Here is a 15,449-nt window from a genome sequence, read left to right as displayed (position 1 = left end):
ACAGAGGGAAACTCATTGCTCTGCAATCTTTGGCAAATCAAGTCCCACAGTCCAATGTTCTATTCTGGACATACATGCAAATTCGGCATTTCCTATCTGATTCTGAATTTAAACAGGTGTACTGCAGAGAACGGAAGCCTTTTGAGGTGATTTGTGTGAGATCTGAGCCTCAATGACATCTAGTTTCAGATCTATACTCTGTTCTTTTCTGCTTTGCCCTTTAACTCTGGGAAGACATGTGCAGACTGGGAAAGAGATGTGGATCTTTAGTTAGATGAAGAGGACTGGGAGCAAATAAACTTGCTCATCCACAAAGGTTTTGTGAATGTTCACATGCAGCAGGACTCCTTTAGGATCAGGTCGAAATGGTATAGATTCCCTTCTCTACTCCATAAGATCTTCCCAGCAACCTCTGATCAGTGCTGGCGAAGGTTCATTTTTCCACGTCTGGTGGGACTGTCCCCATAGCCAATTTTTGGACCAAGGTATATGATATCACTTCACGAGTGACAGGGAATGCCGTGGACTTCTCTCCGGCCCAGTATTTACTACAATACACCAAGCGACCACTACGCCAATACAGAAGGTCTTTGCAACTACACGTGATTAATGGAGCATGCTTATGTATCCCTTTACACCGGAGAGATACTAAACCACCCCGCATATGGGTGTGGCTTGCCTGCTTGAAAAAGGTTGAAGGAACTACTATTGACATCCCAGGACAAGATCGTGGCCTTCACCAAAATGCGGGCCTGCTGGCTACACTTTAAAATTTTAGATGAATAAAAAGACCTTATGGCCTAAACACTACGTTTCAGATGAAGTGTGAATGAGAGCTATACTGCTCCTAAAAGGGTATTATAATCTGCCATTGTAGGAACCTGGGTTAAATGCATGGTACTACCTACCACTGTCTCCACTCTGTGTGGATGGGTGGAAGCAGACCTCTTAGATTGATGGCTTGGTCTAGGTAACGGTTGCTATCTCTACTCCCCTTTGTTCCCACCCCATTCCTATCCTCTCTGTTGCTATCTCTACTCCCCTTTGTTCCCACCCCATTCCTATCCTCTCCACCTCCTCCCCCCCCCCCCCCCCCCTTCCTTTTTTTTTTTTTTTTTTTTTTTAGGTTGTCCTCTGTATCATGTTAGTTTTATGTTGTAGCCTGTTTGCTTTAACAATATATTATCTAATATTTGGGCTGTGGTATTATGACAGCTTTGTATTTTTCTTTTTGTTGTTGTAACACTTTGACTATCAAATACATTTTTATTGAATAAATAAAATTATTATGGAGAAAAAAAGGTATCATTGCATACCGTATTACTCTCGTATTTTATCTTATTTATATATACTTGTTTTGGTTTTTTTCAGTGGTGTTATTTAGTGGTGAAAGTTATTAGTGCCCCCACAGTTTTGACTGTGGTGTCTTATGTGCTCCACCTATATATTGTTCCTAGAGTTTCCACTGCATGTCACTGTACAGCAGAGCAACCCACTGCACTGGTGTGCAGTGACATTAATTGACTAAACAAAGTACAGAAACAAATTGCATTGTGTGATGTGCTTAAATGCGCTTCACACCGCCCCCCACTGCCAGCTTACAGCAGCCAGAATGGAAAGCTGCCACACACTTACTACTGTGGATTAGTTTGTGGGCATTGTGAACTGGCCCTAATACTGGTGCATGTTGCAGCCATTACATTTGTTTTGATGCACTACATGCTCTGCTACTAGCTCCTCCGAGGGAGCACATTTTGACATCTTCACCCTATGCACTGGTGGACCTTGTCCTGGCACTGTCCCATCAAACCAGACATTTTTTTAATCCAGGGACACCACTGACTCAGGGACATGTTTTTAATTTTAGTGACACCTCCGACATTTTTACATTCCAGTAAAACTGCCGACTTGGACATTTTTTTTTCATTTTGGTGACACTGCTAAGACGAGGAATTTTTTTTTTTTTTGCATTTCAGTGACCCCTTTCCCCCAACCCAGGGACAATTTATCCTTTGCTATGGTTAGCCCAATATTGTGCACCAATTGTAAACCTTTCAGATTTCTGCAGTGCAGTACATTGGTACTATTTAATCGCATGCCACAAACATTTGGGTGTGCACTGATATATTGTCCCTGACCCTTCTCCACCCAATGGGGGTAGGGAAGTTGGTGTGTGTGTGTGTGTGTGTGTGTGTGTGTGTGTGTGTGTGGGGGGGGGGGGGGTAGTTTTGCATCTTCGCCCTGAGCACCGTATTGAGTTATATAAGTTTTTTTCCTAGCTGCAGACAAATGTCCTGAATGCTTCCTATAATCCTAAATGCTTGTTGGGTGCTAATGACAAGGTTAGAAAAGTCTGCAAGAGCACCTCTCATTTCTAATGTATAAGCCTCGGGGCTGTCATCCAGTTCCTTCTTCATCAAACAAGTGTTCTGCCAGTTACAGTACGTCCTGGGAAATAGGATCTTCCTTCTTGTTCTAGTTAGTGACTGTTTACATAGTGACACAAAGCTGAGAATAATGGCTCCAGAGCCCGCATCATTTCTAGCAAATTTTCATATTTCTTTCCTTTCCTGTGATATTGCATAAATAATTGCCGGAGTAGTTCTAAAGTTCACGTGAGCAAAATTGTGTGTATTTCATATAAATATAGTTAAAGTAAGTAGTCCAGGCTAGAACTAACAATTAATTTCATAATCGATTAGTTGGCAAATTGTATTGTTTTGATTAAAAAGAAGTGTGGTGTATAATTTAGTAAATACGTAAAGTTTTTTTTTAATAAAAAACAATTTATTTTGTTCTAATGGTGTACTGAAATGTATATGTGCACAGCACTGTATTTTCTGATCTGTAAACAAATAATGCATTCTGTATGCAGACCAACTAATCGATAATGAAAATAGTTGACAACTATTTTTATAATCGAATTATAATTGATTATGTCGATTAGTTGTTTAGGCCCTACAGTGCTAACTTCCCAAAAGACTACAGATCTTCACTTGCAACTAGATCCTAACAACTTTCAGACCGGCAATCATACTTTTACTATGCCAGTTTGGAAGCTTATACCAGACTGATGCCTGGTGATGCACATGTAAAAGCAATCCTAACGGCTAATTAGCCACTGGATTGCTTTTACAGGCATCAGAAAAGGGAACCCTCTGGTGTCTCTCTGGGCTTTCCCATCCTGCCAGGGAGCCTGGATTTTCCCCAATCATCTCCACGGTATTAGAAACTGGAAGCAACAAGTATTTTGTCACTTCAGCTTTCCCCAGCATGTAAACAAGTATTTTTTCAATTGTAAAAACCATTTGATCATGTCAATCTTGGTGTGATCAGATGCTTTTAAGGGCAGAGGAGGGATCTGGGGTCTAATAGACCCCAGATCGCTTAATAAAAAGGACCTATCACTCCTTACCGTTATCATAAAAAGGATGTTTACATTCCCTAGAATAACAATAAAAGTGATTTTAAAAAAAATGTAAAGAGACCGTGTAAAAATAAAGAAAAAAAAATGTAAAAAAGGGTCTCTGTCAAATAAATGGCAGTCGCACGACGCATGTGAGGTATCGCCATGAACATCAGTGCGAGAGCAATCATGTTAGCACCAGACGTGTAAATCTAAACTAGCAACCTGTAAAGGTTTTTAAAGCATTACCTATGGAGATTTTTAAGTACCGTAGTTTGGGGCCATTCCACAAGCGTGCACAGTATTAAAGTGTGACATGTTGAGTATCTGTTTACTCGGTGTAACATCATCTTTTATATTTTACCAAACAATTAGGTATTGTGTTTTTTGTGCATTCAATTTTTTTTTAAATTGCATTTGAAAAACTGTGCAAATACTGTGTGACATAAATTGAAACAACCACCATTTTATTCTCTAGGGCCTCTGCAAAAATAAAATCTGACTGTTTGGTGTTGTAAGACATTTTTCTAGCAAAAAATATACTGATATTTACATGTAAACAAACGTGCGCTGTCCATGTGACACAAGGACTAGAAGCCATGGCTTGCAGCTATTGTTTCTAGTGTATCTACGGTACTTACCTAGTTATTATAACATGATATGTTCTGCATTTATTAGGCAGAGTAGAACTCAGCAGGTGTGTGCTTGAGAAGTGCAGGGATCTTGGCACCCTAGACAGAAGATTTGATCTGAAACCTAGAGAATCCAAGATCAAGAGGAACTTGTTCGTTGTAACTCTGGAATTTCCCAGTACCTGAAATATTAGTTTTGCAAGGACTGGTCACTGTGATTTTGCATTGTTGTTAAACAGTGCTCTCTGCTGGCTGTTCATTCAGCAAAAGTTGTGGATGATTAGCTTTAAGCTGCACTAGTTGAATATATTGAATAATATTCTCATCTGCACATTTTCCTGCATTGTCCCTTGATATAGCAGGCCAGGACCTTAAATAAAAGCTGTGTTTAGTAATAGGATCACAACCTCCTTTTTCCTGCAAGATGGGTGAATTTTTGCTGTATGTAAATGCATTATAAATGTAAATCTCATTTTTTATGTGACTGACTTGCATTTATGGTCTTCAGTTCAGTGTGAAAGGTGAAACTAAAAGCGTCCACTTATGCCTTTACATGCTGCAGTGTACATGCATATGTGTAAATGGGCCCTTAGTCAATTTGTGAGTTTTGCTGGCTCTCATTTTTACTCGTTTTTATATACACAATCCTAATTTAAATGCTTTAAAAAGTTGTGATTCGATCTTGATCCGCTGCTTTTTGCTTCATTTCTTTTAGGTGCCATAAAATTTGTTGTAGCAGTAGCGGCCTTTTTACTCACCTTTTATGTGATATCTCAAGTATTTGATATAAAAATGGATTCCAATTTAGGAAAAATGTTAGGTAAGTACTATGTTGTGTGATTTTTGTATTTATTTCCTTAAAGTAGAATTTCAGCCTATACCTAACTAGTCTTAAAACCAGATACCAGATCATATGGCAGAACCAGAGTGGGCTGAAAATGGGTAAGTATATACATCTATATACATCTTACATGGGTAAGTATATACATCTTACATGGGTAAGTATATACATCTTTCATACACAGATTAGTCAGCATAGGGGAGTAGGAGCATTTTTAAGACTAGTTAGGTTCATCCTGGAATTCTACTTTTAAAGTGGAACTTTAATCAGAAAATTAAGGTGACACTAAAGGTTCAGCTTTTTTTTTACAAAAAAATAACAAGCATGTTATATCTGTCTGCTCTGTGCAGTGGTTTTGCACAGAGCAGTCCTGATTCTCCTCTTCTTGGGTCCCCTGCCGGTGCTTGTGGCTCCTCCCCCTTGACCAGTGCCCCCGCTTTCTATGGGGGTGCTGGTGTGTGCTCACTCCGAGCCTGGCTCTATTCGTCTATAGAGCCTAAAGATTTACTGCTGCTCAGGGGCTTTGGGCTTCAGCAAAATGGCAGACCTCAGCAAGAAGAAACCGGAACAATTCCGGAGGCAATGTACAGCACACACTAATTTTGGTAGCATAATTATTAGTGTTGAATATATGTCCCTTGCTAAAGAGCATTATTTTTTATCAAGTTGTTCTGGGTAAAGTTCCACTTTGTGAGGCAGGTCAACATCTACAAATGTTTACATTGTGACTCTGTACTGAAAGAGAAAGAAAACTGTGGACTAGTGAACATATAGAATACGTTTAATAGGCAACAAGCATAATACCATGCTGATACCTGTTAGTCATTTTGCTAACCATTCTTGTAGAATGCCAGTGGTGACTCCAAAATGTCATAGCAAATCCCAGCTTTTTGAAAGTTAGTCACCTGTGATAACAAGCCCCTTTTCTAAAATCTGTCATTTGAAAATTAACATTTACAAAGAAACATTTGAGTAAAAAAGCTGTCTGCTTAAGAAGACTCTTAGAAATTACCCCTTTGGCAGTTAGCAAGTCCACACTTTGCAGTTTAAGATCTACAGTTTCCTGCATCAACATCTAATGTTTCTAGGTTTGTCTCTGTCTGTGTCCCATAAAACCTGCTGCTGTGTTTCCATCCAGTAGCCTCTAATTCACTACAGAGCACAGTAGTGAAGTAGGGGCCAGCAGTAAAAACAATTGCTCACAGCATGGAGACAGGCATCTGACACACCCAGAAGTGTCAGATGCTGATTCTCTTGAAGTGATCAAAGTGTGGAGTTACTGACCTGTGGAGAGGTACTAGCAGTCTTCTTCTTGTAAAATACTTTTTTTTTATTCTTCAAATTTTTTTTTCTAAGCAACACAGCTTCTTTAAAAATATACAGTCTTCCTGTTTTGATTGTTTTGTGGACTTGTAAATCTGATATTTAAAGGATAAGTTCACCTTTTGGGAACATGTTTCATGTTCTATCCCCCCCCCCCCCCCGATAGATAGTACAGGGGAACTTCTCCCTGTACTCTGTCAGATTTGAAAACCGCACGTCTGTGTAGGGCTCTGCCCACATGGCTGCATTTCTCATTCACAGAGTTCTGTGAATGAGTGCCTACAAGTCCCAGAAGCTTAGCAGCTGTGGGCTTGTAGTTTTCCAATGTACTACCATGGCGCTGCTGAGCACTTTGGTAGTTCATTGAATCTTCCTGTTAATATATCTGCTTGCCCGTACATCCTACAGGCAAGCAGATATACTGACAGTTCTGCAGGAGACCTGCATAGCATCAGCGATCTACTGATCTCTAGTGCAATGCTTTCCAAGCTCCTGCAGGCAAAAATAACACATGCACATTTTTTTACTTGCAACAAAAATGTGCATTTGTTATTTTTGTCAAAAAGGTGAACTTATCCTTTAAAAGTTGGGGTACCAAAGCGTCTAGGTGTCCAGAAATTGACCTGGGTAGTTGCTTTAAGTGGTTCTTTTATGCCTTTTGCCATAGATCCCATGGGTCACCAGAAATAAAGCATTTGAGTAGGTCACATTCTATCCTATTCAGGCAAATAATGCATTGACCTTTATTGGTGTGCAAAATAAATGAATCATAATAACTAATCAGATTTCAACTTCCCGAATCAAGATAAGTGAAAGATCAATTCTGCCTGGTCTGTGTGGGTTACTGCATTTAGTCTTGCGGAAGACCATGGATGTACTTTTATTATTAATCCTGGTGTTGTTTGTTGTTTTCTGTTTTGTTTTTTTTGTTTGGACGTTTGTTCTTTGCTCTTAGCCTTTACCCTTATAAATAACGTGTCTACGTTTTACATTTGTTATATGGTGATCTTAATGCATGTCATTTGTTTGTACTTTTAGCTCGAGTACCCCTGGATAATATGGCTCATCCTAGTAAGTAAAGTCAACCAGCCCTCAGTATATGAAAATTGGTTCATTTTAAAGAACGTTATAATTGGCTCAACATTGATTGCTCTTTTACTTAAAGTAATATTGAACTCTCAGTATTTTATCGCTTGACACATTGATCACAATGTAGTAAACATTCACCTGTAAACTATTTATAACAATTCTTACAATAGCATGTGCAGTTTACAACTTTCAGTGCTGCTGGCTTCTGCTCTCCCAGTGCTGCTTTCCTGAGCTTCAAGTCTTCAGAGGAAAGAGCTATCAGTGGACAGCGCAATCTCCATTTAGTCTGTAGAAGAAGGGGAGGAGCGGGAGAGTGCCTTTCCATCTCAGACTATGAGGCTGTGTGTTTCTTTGAGGTGCACAGTGTATGGAGACACAGATCTAGTCCCTGCATGCAAGGGTGGCTCCATAGTACACTGTAAGAAAAGGAGACACCCTGAAACAGGAAACCTGGGGCTGCAGTCATGGCACCATCCTAAGCAGAAACATAGGCAAATGATAAAGAAACCACATTATTCAGTAAGTGATTAAATCAATACTGAGGGTTTAATATCAATTTAATTTTCTGTAGCATTAAAAAAATAAATATATTTATACACTATATGTTTTGCTCAATTTCAGCAAGTCTGAGAGTCTCAGTAAGATTAAAGGGCACAATGTGTAGAACTGTATTGGTGGACAAATGTCATCCATGAAGGAATTTTTCAGCTTTCAAGCTATTATTCCTAGCATTAGGAGTGTCACTATAAAGTGAGCTTTCCATCATTTTGAGATAAGCACACTGGCCAACATTCTCCATCAGATGCAATGTAGCTCAGATATGTTTAGAACTTTCTTTAGTTTTTTTTGTTCTTTAATAGTAATTCTTAATAGAATAACAGTGCAGCTCAAGGCAGCACCATGGTCACTGTGCTGCTTATTTGGTGCTGTAGTCAGGGGAGTTGAAAATCCTTGGTACCTGGCACACTGGTTCAAGGAATGCATGTGCTACTTCTTAGGAGGAGTCCGAATGTTAAATGCTGCTGTCAAGAGGAGCATAGCTGGAAACTCAGAACATACAAACAGCAATTGACTCAAAGATGCTTATGTGCTGTCTAGCCTCTACTGTCATAGAAGAAGCTTCCTCTTTGGTACAAATGTCCAAACTGCAGGCCCATAGGCTCTATCTGAGCCTAGAGGTAAACATTACTCCAGGCAGTGGTGTATTTAGGTTTTGTGCTGCCCTAAGCAACACAAAAAAATGGCATCTCTCCCCGCAGAAGAGCCTGACATTGACCAAGAACACCCCTGCCCTCCACCTGAGCCTTCCACTACCACTGCCCCCCCATACACCAGCCACCATCTCTCATGACGAGAGAGAAAGACACTCCCCATCACAGCTCCGGATATCCCCAGGAATGAGAGTCTGGCTGTGCATACACAGTCATGAAACCCACAACATTTCTCGGAACCCACCACGTCCCCATGCCGCGTGTGTCCCTTCTTCAAAGGGGCAGTGCTGCCCCCCTTGAAAAATGCCGCCTTAGGCAAATGCCTTGTTTTCCTTGTGGTAAATACACCCCTGACTCCAGGTACTGAATAATGGATAGAGACACTGATAGAGAGCAAAGAAAGATAAAATAAGTCATTGGGTAGCAGAAAGAGTCATGATTGTTGTTCTCTGTGTTACTCTGTATTTTTTTTTTCCTAGGTACGGCTGCCTGAGGGTACTCTGGGTCTTTTACATACTCTTGCACAAGTTACTGTGCACACATGACTTTATAGAGCACCTTTTGGCCCTTTTTATTTTAAATTTTAGTTCAGGTCCACTTTACTGTACATACAGTTGTGTTCAAAATAATAGCAGTGTGTTGAAAAAGTGAATAAAGCTCAAAATCCTTCTTATAGCTTTTATTTACATACACACAAATGCATTGGGAACACTACACATTCTATTCCAAATCAAAACATGAAGAAAAATATATCAAATTTGTGTTGTTTCTCTAAACAAATTGAAGAAAAGTGAATATTAGACTGTTCAAAAAAATAGCAGTGTTTTGTATTCTTCTTTACAAACTCAAACATTCACTATATAAACTGAAAAATGTTTGAAGATTTTTCTTTCCTTTGAATCACTTAATTAATATTTAGTTGTATAAGCACTGTTTCTGAGAACTGCTGTACATCTGTGTTGCATGGAGTCAACCAACTTCTGGCACCTGTGAACATGTATTCCAGCCCAGGATGATTGGACTACATTCTACAGTTCTTCTCTATTTCTTGGTTTTGCCTCAGAAACTGCATTTTTGATGTCACCCCACAAGTTTTCTATTGGATTAAGATCTGGGGATTGGGCTGGCCACTCCATAACGTCAATCTTGTTGGTCTGCAACCAAGATGTTGCACGTTTACTGGTGTGTTTGGGGTCGTTGTCTTGTTGGAACACCCATTTCGAGGGCATTTCCTCTTCAGCATAAGGCAGCATGACCTCTTCAAGTATTCTGATGTATTCAAACTGATCCATGATCCCTGGTATGCGATAAATAGGCCCAACACCGTAGTATGAGAAACATCCCTATATCATGATGCTTGCGCAACCATGCTTCACTGTCTTCACAGTGTACTGTGGCTTGAATTCAGTGTACTGTGGCTTTCTTCCATGTCTTTCAGGTTTTGGTTGCCATTTTAAAGCATTTGCGATCATTTTAGCTGAGCAGTCTATCATTTTCTGCACTTCTTTATATGTTTTCCCCTCTCCAATCAACTTTTTAATCAAGGTACGCTGTTCTTCTGAACAATGTCTGGAACCACCCATTTTCCTCAGAATTTCAGAGAGAAATGCACTGTAACCAGCATGTACAACATTTGCTGCCTTCCTTCCTTAAATAAGGGCAATAATTGCCATCTGTTTTTCAAAGATTGAATGCCTCACTAATAGAACTCCACACTGCTATTATTTTGAACATGCCCCTTTCAATTAGTGATTCAATTACACAGAATCAGCAGCATGCATGTCATGACTGTTGGGTCTGTTGGATTTCTATTACTCTACTACACCTGCTAGTAAATTACACTGTTCAACAAATTTTTATTTTTTGCCAGTTTTGGAAACAAAAGGATCCATTTCTTAATGAATTTCACATTCTGAGTTCAAATATAACAATGAAATTTGTCAATTGGCTCTAGTTTTTCTGTAAACGGAATGTTTTCTACTATAGGCGTAATGACTACATAATGCACAATAATTATATAGATAGATGTCTTTCCACAAATATAAAACAAGTGATATTGACTACATAACAAAGCCTAAATGGCATAATATATTGCATAGGATTTCCAAGAAAAATTATAGCCATAAGCTAAGTTGAATCATTTTAATACTTAGGATTCTCACTAGTTTTGTCTTCAGTTTGTGTCGGTTTTGCTTCTCTTGGCTTTTCTCTTGTATTCGAGGAAAGGGCTATCTCTTACAACTGCACGTGACTACACGCTTCAGGCTCTTCCTCACTTGACTCAACCACGAAGGATTCTGGTGCTTTAGGAATTGGTAGCCCCTCTCCATGAGGACCTGGACGTATTGCCGATGGAATATTTGGATAGTGCACAGATAACTTTTTCTTCTTATTTAGCCCTTTTACAATTGGAGGCACCATACAAAAGTAACAATTACTAACATGATCTGTTGGCTCTCTCCAAATCATTGGCACAGCGAAAGGCATAGATGCCTTTTTTTCCATTCAACCATTGCTCCAGTGCCGTCCCACAAGAATTGCAGCATATATGTGGTGCCCAGCTCTTGTCCCGGTCTCCTATCTTGCAGCCAAAATACAAGTTGTAGGCTTTCTTAATCATTCCTGTTATCCTCCTTTTTTGTGAGATAAAAGTTATTTCACCGCAGATATAGCAGAAATTATCTGCTTTATTCACACAAGTTCGAGGCATTACTGAGTAGCCTATATAAGCATAAAACAAAATGTAAAGACGAACTCCAATCAGCTACAGATACTGCAGCTTTTATGCAGTGAAGTGATGCAATTAAAGGCTAATATTGCATCATCTCAGTATACATGCAATTTTCTATTGGTCACCAGTATCAATTGCGCAATATGCAGCTGAAGTTGCATCATAATTTTGAATGGCTTACGTCATTAGATGGGTGAATATATCATGGAAACTAGAGCCAATCAACATTTTTTAGGGTCATTTTCGTTTTCAGCACCCCAAAATTATGTAAGATTAGCTAATTTTATGCCCAAAACTTTTTACCTGTTTAACAGTGTTATTTGCCATGTAGAAATATCATTTCTACCAAAAACAGCAATTGATCAGGTTAGTGATGTCTGACTGCTATTATTTTGAACACAACTGTACATACTTCCATACAAATGTGAGTTAAGTTGTTAGAAAGGAAAAAAATATGATTGCCATAGGATGTCTGTAATTTTAGACTGCGATGATATTCTGGTCAGAATTAAAAAATTAAGCTGTGAGATTCTACCAACACTGCTTGCTCAGTACTTCAGCTTTCCATATAGCTTCACTTTCTGCTGCAACTACTTGTGATGCAGTAGAGCTGTTACCTGGCACACACATTTTAGCCTCCATGCTGCCTCATACAGAAAGCTTCAGGTAAAGAAGGAAAAAATAAAATTCCATACTAAAAATTTTCTATTGGAAATCCGTTAATTATATCTACTTTTGGAAGTTTGAATGTTATTGGTGATAAGGGAAGTAAAGAGGTAAGGAGGGTTACACAACACATGCTTCAAAGAAAGAACACTATCTCATTGATCCTGTATGAAGATGTACATGGGCCTAGCTGTAGCAGATTATAAATAACACAGATGAAGGAGAACTGAGCATAGTTGTAGGGGTTGCTGTAGAAATGGTTACTAATGCTTGTCAAATCCTTCTTCAAGGTTGGCATCTCTTTTGACAATGTATTACTTAAAGGATAAGTTCATCTTTTATTAAAAAAAAAAAAAAAAAAATGCACAAAAAATGTTTTTGCAGGTAAAAAAAAAATGTGCATTTATTATTCTTTTACACTGAAGGCTGTAAAGTATTGTGCTCTTAGTAGATCACAGGTGAAATGCCAGGCTCCTGCAGTACACTGTCTACCCATACCTCATAGGGGCAGATAATAACTAAATTGCAGGAAGAATAAATTAACTATGAGGTGGTATCATTTCGAGACTAGTTTTATGGCAGCACAAAGCTGGGAGCTCCAACCACCGTGTTACTGCCAACTTCATCCCCAGACTGCCAACCTAGGAGCAGAAGGAACACCCACCTTGTTGAAGTTTGCCAAGAACTCCGTCAGCGTGCCGAGGATGACCTGTCCTTTTATGTCGAGGATCATTACCGGTGAAGAAACTTGCGCATACGGGTTTCACACAGAATTTAACAGTTGCTCTTTGTTCTAACTTGCTGTCCATGATGAAATGGCAGACGTGGTAACGCACGTGGTCAGAATAACGCCAGTTGCACAGCTTTCGATGTACACAGGTTGATGTCTTTTGGCAGACTGACTTATGAAGGTTGGTGCTCCCTTTGACTGTGCATGCAGCCTTGTGCTGCCATCTGTTGGTGTATTACAAAATTAGTCTTGAAACTTTTTGATAACACCTCGTACAAGGACACCTAACAACACCTCGCAGTCCATTGAGAACTACAAGCAATAGTAATCGTAGTTCCCTGTGAATGAATGATGCGGCTGCGCGGTTTTTAAATTCTGACAGTGGGTGCGAGGAGAAGATCCCTCTCCCGCTGTCACAGGGAGGGAGGATCAGGGGGGAGAGGAGGCAGGATCTGAAACATGTAACATGTTACACCCTAAATATGGGTGGAACATGTAAGCTGTTCTAAAGGTGAACCTTTAAATCTTTTGAAAGCCAGCTTGTGCCCCAAGTCTGATTGCAATCTGTATATGGAATAAAGATGCTAAAACACTTTGATATAGAGAATGTCTTCCTTCTGCAGCTACTAAGGCTCCAAGATACAGATGTGGAATTTCAAAGATTTGTCCAGAGAAGCATTTTGCCTTTAAAACTGCAAGTGGGGCAGCTAATGTGGTTGGACCAAAGATTTGTGTTGATGATAATGTGTAAGTACTTTACTGTGAGACTTTTCTTTCCTTTGCAGTGTAAAGCTGTTGTTTAACATATGTATTTTTTAGTAACCATTCAGATTATTAGGGGAAAAAAATAAAAAATTATTTTGTCCTTTACTAAACTGGATAACTGATAAATCAGACTGTAGTGTCTAGTACCAGAGGTAGGGAAAGGTTTTTTTTTTTTTAGACCATGCATTTGAAAAAAAATTGTAATTATGTCCTTTTTTTTATTTTTAGATTAATGAGCGGTGTGAAGAACAATGTTGGTCGTGGAATAAACACTGCACTAGTGAATGGTAAGTGCTGCTATATTTACCTTCACAGAGATAAGTTTGCCTTGGTTACAAATCTTGTAAAGCAAATTTCTAAATCTGAATCTTGAACTTTGCATCTACTGCATGTCATTATTAAAGATGTATGTACAGTACTTGTTGAATGAGTAACTGCACTAAAACATCATCTCAGCCCAGCAATGGTCTAACTCCTGTTAAAATCATTGTTCACCTATACTGGGAATGGTTGACTCTGCCATAAGTCACAAGGCATTTTTCAGCATCCATGTATTTTTCATCGAGCAAAATGTGTGAAGGAAGTTTTGGGTATGGATATATATACATTGGTCCAATGTAAGTGTGCCTATAATATACCACCTGGTTTCGAGTAGCGCTGTGCTTCCCAAAGGTGCTAATCCTTATTGGGGAGCAGCAGTCCAGTCCTTAAAGTGGAGCTTCCCCTTTTGGGTGGAGCTCTGCTTAAACAATGCAAGAATATCCATATCTGGAATTTTAGCTTTAAACAGGTTTGCTGTATTAGAGGAAATGCCCAATTTTAATTTCATAAATGTGGCATACAGTTTTATGTGTATCAGACCTGAGCAGTTCAAACCCAGGATCCTGCATTCACTATATCCAGTTTCCCACAGTACACAGAACATGGTGTGCAATTATTTTAGTAAATATAAACTGCTAAATACATTTTCTCATCACGCGTTAGAGCAGACTTGTGACTTCTATCTGTGTCCAGCCCACCAGTAGCTATAGCTTGTAGGATGAGTTTTCTTTCTGCTCTGGGAGGATGGAAATCCCCTAACCTCTGTCTGGACAGTGCTGATTGGCTCTGTGCTGATCACATGCACTCTCCCAAGAGAAAAAAAAACCCTCTGTAGCAATACACACCAAACTGAGCGTGTGCATGCCTACGGTTCAGTCTGGAGATAAAAGGTGGTCACTTGAAAAAGGGGAGGAACAGAGAAGAAATGATCAAACAGCCTTTTTACACAATGCAGACGGTTAACCCCTTAGGTTCCACAGCGAGCATAACAAGCATGCTTTACTACATATACAGACTGATTTTACTCTTGTGGGTTTAGTAACACTTTAAAGGAACCAACACGTGGTAGATCTAAAGATCTTGGCATCTAAAGTTATTTGCAAATTTCAACCTTCACTTTAACAAGAATTTTGGTCCATCTCTGCCACCTTCCAAGCTTTCCTATTTGTTAGTATAAAAATCGCAGCGCAAAAGGAACCAATGCAATTCTGTGAAAAAATGTGAAAAAGCAGCAGCACATAAAGCTACAGAGCACACCAAATAGGCATACAATTCAAAACATCTGCCACGCTACTAAAGTGATAAATTGGCATTCAAAATATATTTTTAGAAAGAAAAACAGTCCAGCGTATAACTAAAGTCCATGCAAAACAATGTGTCCACCGCTTGTGCAAGTAATCTTATAAATAATAGTGCTCTTAAAACTAAAAATCACCCAAGTACACATATGTGCTTACCGCAATGGATGTGACTCCCCACAATAGAGGAGTCAAAAATCCACCCTTAAATGGAGGACCTATGTTCAAAAGCCTCCCTCTGATGGGCATTCAATGTTCCTCAGCCTCACATATACTCAAAAGTACTCAGAGATAGAAGGAAAGGAGCAAGGACACTCACATAGTTTGAACCCATAAACAAATTTTACTTAAAAGTTGTTAAAATCACTCACATTCTTGCAGAAAAAAGCAAGCATTGAATACTACAATCCCAGGATCCTGACAGCGACCACGCATG

General features: G+C 39.3%; 1 protein-coding gene across 4 annotated transcripts in view; it reads left to right on the top strand.

Annotated features, from left to right (window-relative positions):
- The window catches only part of FAM3C (FAM3 metabolism regulating signaling molecule C), a 115,703-nt gene that overhangs the window by 86,962 nt on the left and 13,292 nt on the right, over nt 1–15,449 (top strand). For all 4 annotated transcript variants that reach the window (XM_089672112.1, XM_089672113.1, XM_089672115.1 and 1 more), the window contains 4 exons: nt 4,754–4,858; nt 7,241–7,273; nt 13,253–13,376; nt 13,623–13,681. In XM_089672112.1, coding sequence (XP_089528238.1) covers nt 4,754–4,858; nt 7,241–7,273; nt 13,253–13,376; nt 13,623–13,681 — 321 coding nt within the window. The remainder of the gene's footprint in view (nt 1–4,753; nt 4,859–7,240; nt 7,274–13,252; nt 13,377–13,622; nt 13,682–15,449) is intronic.

The sequence above is a fragment of the Staurois parvus genome, unplaced genomic scaffold (genome assembly GCF_062004578.1).
Source record: "Staurois parvus isolate SC_StPar_1 unplaced genomic scaffold, SC_StPar_1.0 ptg000120l, whole genome shotgun sequence".
Taxonomy (NCBI): Eukaryota; Metazoa; Chordata; class Amphibia; order Anura; family Ranidae; genus Staurois; species Staurois parvus.
This window is presented reverse-complemented; position numbering and strand designations above follow the sequence as displayed.